This window comes from Diceros bicornis, chromosome X, assembly GCF_020826845.1.
Source record: "Diceros bicornis minor isolate mBicDic1 chromosome X, mDicBic1.mat.cur, whole genome shotgun sequence".
NCBI classification, from domain to species: domain Eukaryota; kingdom Metazoa; phylum Chordata; class Mammalia; order Perissodactyla; family Rhinocerotidae; genus Diceros; species Diceros bicornis.
In genome coordinates this window covers 94,661,959-94,668,295 of record NC_080781.1, presented here as the reverse complement: position 1 = coordinate 94,668,295, position 6,337 = coordinate 94,661,959, and the positions used below count along the sequence as shown (strand labels likewise).

The 6,337-nt window shown below is 49.1% G+C and overlaps 1 protein-coding gene across 1 annotated transcript; it reads right to left on the bottom strand.

Annotated features, from left to right (window-relative positions):
* Window positions 1-2,074: 2,074 nt before the first annotated feature.
* Window positions 2,075-3,343, bottom strand: LOC131400322 (protein ARMCX6-like). The gene is made up of 2 exons (XM_058535093.1): window positions 3,337-3,343; window positions 2,075-3,243 (listed from the first exon to the last, which is right to left on the bottom strand). The coding sequence occupies exons 1-2, from the start codon at window positions 3,341-3,343 to the stop codon at window positions 2,687-2,689; spliced, it is 564 nt and encodes a 187-aa protein (XP_058391076.1). The 3' UTR covers window positions 2,075-2,686.
* Between the last annotated feature and the right edge of the window lie 2,994 nt (window positions 3,344-6,337).

Below are 6,337 nucleotides of genomic sequence, written 5' to 3'. Positions count from 1 at the left end.
TTAGTTGCAGCAGTCAGGGAAGTAAGTTCTGTGCTCGGTGGTCTCGTGCTGTTTCATTTTGAATCAAGTATGGGAGGGGCATGGTGCTGATAGCCTCTGAATGTCTTAATCAGGCCCTGACTGGCAGGCATGCCTCTGACTCCCCTCACGTCCCTAGGCAGAATCCATTGGGAACTGGGCTCCCGCCCTGACACAGCAACCAACCAAGGGATGAAGGGCAGACCAGAGGGCTGCACTTCCAGACACAGGGAGTGTTTTGGGGAGGGCAGTGCCAGCAAATGGAGAGGAGGCTCTTGACTTGGCCCAAGACTACACCGTGGAGACACCTCAGTGCAGGCAGGCTTCCCTGTGAGAGTTGCTCAGGAGATGGGCGGAAAGCCCCCAGGCCCACCCTGCGTTGGGAGTCGGCTGGGTGGACAACTGCCTGTGGCAGGACTCAAGTGGGATTCAGCAGAGTGCAGAGGAGGAAAGCGCGTGTTAATTTGGGACCCTGAGCCAGGAGAAAAGAGAAAATGCTCTGTCTTTGTGCTGAGATGAAAGAGGCTGAGCAATAAGGTGTCGCTCAAGACAGCATTGGCCAAGCAGGCTCCGCTGGGACAAGTGGATGCGGGAGCTGTCTGGAGGGCAATCCTACTTGGGAAAGAGATTCCTCAGCTCACCTGAGGCTGGCTTGGGAGAAAGGGGTGGTCACATTAGCAACTCAGGAAACAAGGCAGGGCCCCAGGGCCAGCAGAGGAAGCCCCAGCGGGTGTCTCAGTAATCACAAGTCACCCGCTGGCCATCTAAGGCGCCAGGGCCTGGGAAGAGGCAGTGTCCCTGTTCCAGGCTGGAGGATTGCCCAGAGTTGGTCCTGGGACCTAGCAGGCACTTATGCCCGCTGGTCAGCCCAAAGAGTGGGGCGGATGGGCACAAGCAGGACAGTTGTAACCCACCTGCAACCCAAACTCTGGGAGAAGGAAGAAAAAAAGTAAAAGAAAACTACGCTCTGTATGGAAGAGAGCAGCCAGAAGGCAGAGCACTTAGAGAGCGCTGATGCCCAGGGTACAGTGACCCAGAGCAGCATTCCAGGGAGACCAGGAGGGGGCACTGGGTGCAGAAGCAACACCGCCCAAGGGAGGCTTCTTGTTGACTGTGGTGGCCAGGGCTTTGAGGAAGAGGACCATTGCTTAACACATCAAAAACATGCAGGGAACCTGACTTTGGTGATGCAGGGGCTAAGGCTTGCTGGGAGCGGTCTGGAAATGTTGGGGAGGGGGTGGCAGAAGGAGTTGCCCAGATCCATGGAGTGGTTCAGTGCGCAGGGGTTCTTCCTTTCCTTCAAGGGGTGTCAGTATCTTGAATGGAGGGGATGGAGATGTCTCCCGATGGATCAAGGCCAGGCCAAGCCAAGCACCCTCAGCATCTGCCCTACCACCTCCACAGGGAGTCCATGGAGGGCTCCACTCTCCCCTTCCTGGATCCCACCAAAGGTACCGGGGATCGAGCAGAGAGGACGTTCCCCCAGAGGAAGCAAGGGCCCACCCTTCTCACTCTGCCAGGAATTGGGGCTTGGGATCCCAAGGAAGGGAGGGGGTTTGGAAGTAGGCTTAACAGCTGCTTTGTAGGAGACAGAGAACTACACACTGTAGGCACTCAGCAAGTGGCAACCGTTATTGCTGTAATTGTGCACTGAATGCGCAGGGGTGGGCCGCCGAGTGGTCCCCAAGGACGCGAACAAACCCCAAGGATGCTGACGTGCCTCTCTAGGCCAGCAGCCAAGGAAAGACACCTTCACTGAGGGATTTCTCTGTATCTGGCACCAGGCACTGTGCTGCCCACTTCACAGGTGTCGTCTTAGTCTTCCCAACATTCCATCTTAATTCCACCAAAAGCCCCTCCACTCCCCCACCCCCGCCCCCAGCCCCTCATTGAGGCTTATCCTGAACACTGCAGCCCACCTCTCCTCCTGCCTCCTGTGAGCACTGTTAAGTGTGCAATTGTCAGGGAGCAAAAGCCCCAGTTAGTTAGCACTGATTGTGTATTTTTGTCTTTCTCTCCATGCAGACCATAGACTCAAGGACGAGTACCGCGGCTTGTTTTTGCCGATCAAAGCATACAACTTTATTGATGATACATAGAAATGCAGGCTTGGGTGGATGAGGTTAAGTCAGTAGAGCACATAGAAGGGGCGTGTACTTCTTGATGAACAGGTTCATTATCCATCAGCTCACATAGAAGAAAGAGTAAATGAAAAAGAATTCAACCTAAGCAGCAACAAATTGCATTTTCAGCACAAGCTCCGATATGTGTCTGGTCTCCACAAAACGGTCCAGCTTACACAGGGAGACCACCACAGGCAAGGTATCCCTTGTGACGCTATAACATGATGTTTTTTATCCACAGCTGGCAGCTGAAATCATCCCTTCACCGCAGGAAGAAGGCTGCAAGGGAGTAATTTACAATGTGCATTGCCTGCAGACTGCAGAACCAAGAAGTTACTCAGAGCTCCGTGGGAGCCCTGCCTGCCTGGCCACTAAGAGTGTGGTCCTCTGTTTAGCAAGTGTTAACTTTTACCCCATGAGGTGCTGATTGGCTAAGGCTGGATCTTCAGTAGCACCCACTGCAGATTCTTTGACCGAGAACACAAGGGTGCGTTCGCCCAACGGGTTTGGGGTGGATTCAGTCCCATTCTGTTCCAGATAGCCATTTAAGAGGCCAGGGTGTCTGGGAGAACCTGTCTGTTTCCGTTCCTGATAAAGAGGGACGTGAATGAGAGCAGCATTTGGGCACCCAGCAATTCCCCTGCCAAGACTGGCTTTTCAGACAAACCCATCAACGATTTCAAAACCTGAACCTCAGCACATCCACTTCCCTCTGATATCAAAGGAAACTTCAAGTCTGAAACGGACTTGGCAAGCATGTTATTAATAACTGTCATGCTTATTAACAAGTTTAATCCGGCCTGCTGCAGAAATGAGTTGCAGCAATGTGACACAGTCTCTCGACACACTTCATTGATGTACATCTTAATTTGGCCCTGATTTTCGACACTCGCGTTCAAGTTATTCAGGGCACATAATGCCTTCTCCTTAACAGCGGGGTCCGGAGTGCGGATCAGGTTTCCAACAATGGAGAGGCTGGCCAAAGGACTATTGATATCGTGGCTAAATGAAAAGCCAGCTTCCTTGGGCTGAGCAAACAACATTTTTCCCTGAATGAAAGGACACTTGGAGAGGTCAAGAACACAACTGAAATTTTTAATTTCTTATGCATCACAAAAAAATGCCATTGCCATTATGGAAATGGTAATTCTTCTTTATTGGGATATGTCCTCTTTGGAAGACCCTTGGTCCTTACTGCCCATGGTTCATGTCAGCCTCATCCCCAGGACTTTGCTTCTCCTGGATCTTTGACTACAGACCAGAGCCCTTACCGGTTCTCCTCTTTCTGAAGCTCCCTACTCTTCTGGTCTTTTCTTACTGTGGTTGCACCCTCCTCTGATTAGTGGGTAAACACTGTGGCAACTTCTAGCCCTGACCTTCAGAACTGCTTTCACTAAATCACCAGTTTGAGCACATACCACATCTATGACAATTCACCGAAGATTCTCACTCTTGAAAAAGCCATCTAGTTGTGGTGTTCTAGGGAGGAGATTGTTGGAAGTTATTTTCCTGGACACAAGATGCCCTAACTGCCATCCAACATGGACCTAGGGGCAATGAAAATACATAGAGCTTTGATATTAGTCTCTGCAGATAAACATGTCAGCAGTCAGGATACAAGAATATCAGTATTTCTCTTTCCTGATTTAGGGCCTTAAATTTTAAATGTTTCTTCCTTGGCATTTACCTCCCTTTGAGCTCATTCCTGCTGTTTCCTCAGAGGTACAGCATTTGACCTTTCCAGCACCAAAGTAAGAAAGGAGGAGAACAAAGGCTGGGGGAGGGAGAAGCTGAATTGCCTCTAGACCCTGTATTCTGACTCCTACATCCCTACCCTTACCCCTTATCTCCAGGATATCACACTGTGTGGAGCAATTTCCTTCCTCCCTTGCCTAGAGTTAGGTCTACAGCTAGACAGATAAGAGACAATAGAGATTGTTAGATGTACAGGCACGTAGATGCCCTCTCTCCAGAGTAAAAAATCTAGCTTTCAATTGTCTCCCATTTAGGTCTCAGGCACACCCCTCACCCTGCCCTTCAGCCACTTTCATCACCCTGCCCCTCCTCCACAAACGCCCACCTTTTCCACTCCCCTGTCCACCAGCCACTCTCTTGACCTCGCTCTCTCCCTTCAAATGCCCACTTTTCTGCTCTACTCTCATTTCTGCCCCATAAATATTGATGTTGCTTCCCCAGAGCCAAAAAGTATTGGGCTTAAGTAATGTTTTTCTGAAGACAGGATAGGAGTGGAAGAACAGGTTCTGGTTTCACACTTGCCTCTACCACCCCCTTGTGACCAGTTCAGGCCCCACATTTCCTTGATGGAACGCTCACTTGCTTCAGTTTCTACTAAATATCCTATAATTTTCTTCCTCTTCCTTCCTCTTGGATTGTGCTGCTCCCAGCAGACAGACAAACGAACCAACAGATAAGGGTCGGTGAACATTTAGTGCTGAGTGGTAGGCCACAGTTCCTACCTTTTACTGATTCAGGGCTCTGTCAAATGATTCTCACCTCTCACTCCCAGATCCCAGCACCAGCCTTCCCCCCGGCCCCATGCACCATTTAGAGAACTAAAATGAGTTGGTGGGCATCCTGGCGGTGTAGGGAAAGCTGACTCTGTCCCTTCGGGTCTCTGCTCCCCAACCCCACCCTGACCCCAAGACTCCCCAGGCAATACTCAGTCTCACACCAACCTGCACACAACCAGAGCAGTCTCTTCCTTCTTCACTCAGCTACAAACACATCTCTCTAAGGTCAACAGAGGCTGATGGCTGGACCAAAAAGATCACCTCTCCACAAGTCTTGGTCCCCTGAGATACATGTTACCAATGAGCCATGGTCCCCAAGTTCCCTTCCCACCAGCGGGATTAGCAGACATTTGGCCCTGTCCAAAACGTCCATGGAGACATTTGATCCACACCAAAAGGTCCTTGGAATTTGGTTCCATCAAAAATGTCCATGAGCATATTCGGTTCATGCCAAATGGTCCTTGATACTTGGCCCTGTCAAAAACGTCCATGAGTAGAAAACATCCTTAGGTTCAAATAGCCCATAATGTTTATTTATATTTTTGGTTTATAGGATTAATACATAAAAAATATCATCTGTTTTATTGGTCCAATAATTGTATTATGGCTATATTGCCAATAATAACCCTTCTTGCCTCGGTAGCCTAGGTGGTAATGGCCCATGGGGTTAGGTAGATGGGTCCTGGTTCGAATCTTGCAGGAGAGCAGGATTTATATTAACTATGTGTTAATATAACTGTAGGACCGAGGAAGAGTCCTACAGTTAGAGAAATGCACAGAGGACAACAAGTCGAAGATGGGATCTCGCAATGCATGGTGCGTTAACATGTCACTGGGCATTTGGTTGGATGTGGCTGGGTCGTTCAATAAGAGCAGAGTTTGAAAGGAGGAGCTTGGTCAGGCTGCTATGTAAAACGGGCAGCAAACACATTGACATAAACACTTTACAGAGCTTCTGGCTCGTTCGGGAGGGGTGAGAATGGATGTGGCTCTCTTACTACATAGCAGTCTCATGTAACAGCCACCATAGGGGGATACGAGGCATCTAATTAGTCCATTAGTCCCCCTACAACTATCCCATTGCCCAGGGTTAATGGGCAATGTTTCCCTTGAATCAATGTCCTATAGAGGTAAGATCAGGGTAAACTGCAAGAAGTATCTGCTGCTATTTGGAGAGGTTTTAGTGGGTGTGACTCCCACACTTACCTGCCAATCGGCAGTGGACCACCACACCCTCAGCTGGTGCCTACCTACTGGCTGATCCAGCCTGGCTGAACCAGGTGTGGAATCCATAAGACACCAGTGAGGTTTTCCCCTACCAGTAAACCAGTGACCATTGGTCAGACAGCTACAAAACAAAAAAAATGAATAACTCTTCTTCTGTTGCTTGGCAATATGACATCTTTATTTGAAAATTCCCAGCAGAATATGGCAGAAATAGTATACTCACAAAAAGAAAATAAAATGCTACATTATAGTGGTTTTCGTTACTATTTCCATTCCTTTAACAGAGATAGGAGTAAATGGTACTGCTGCTGTGAAGAGAGGAGAATCTGCAATGCCCGATGCACAACTAGTCAGGATCTGGATAACATTACAATCGTTCAAGATGGGACAGAAAAACATCCGCACAATGTTGGTGTTGAAAGAGAAGTAAGGATAACC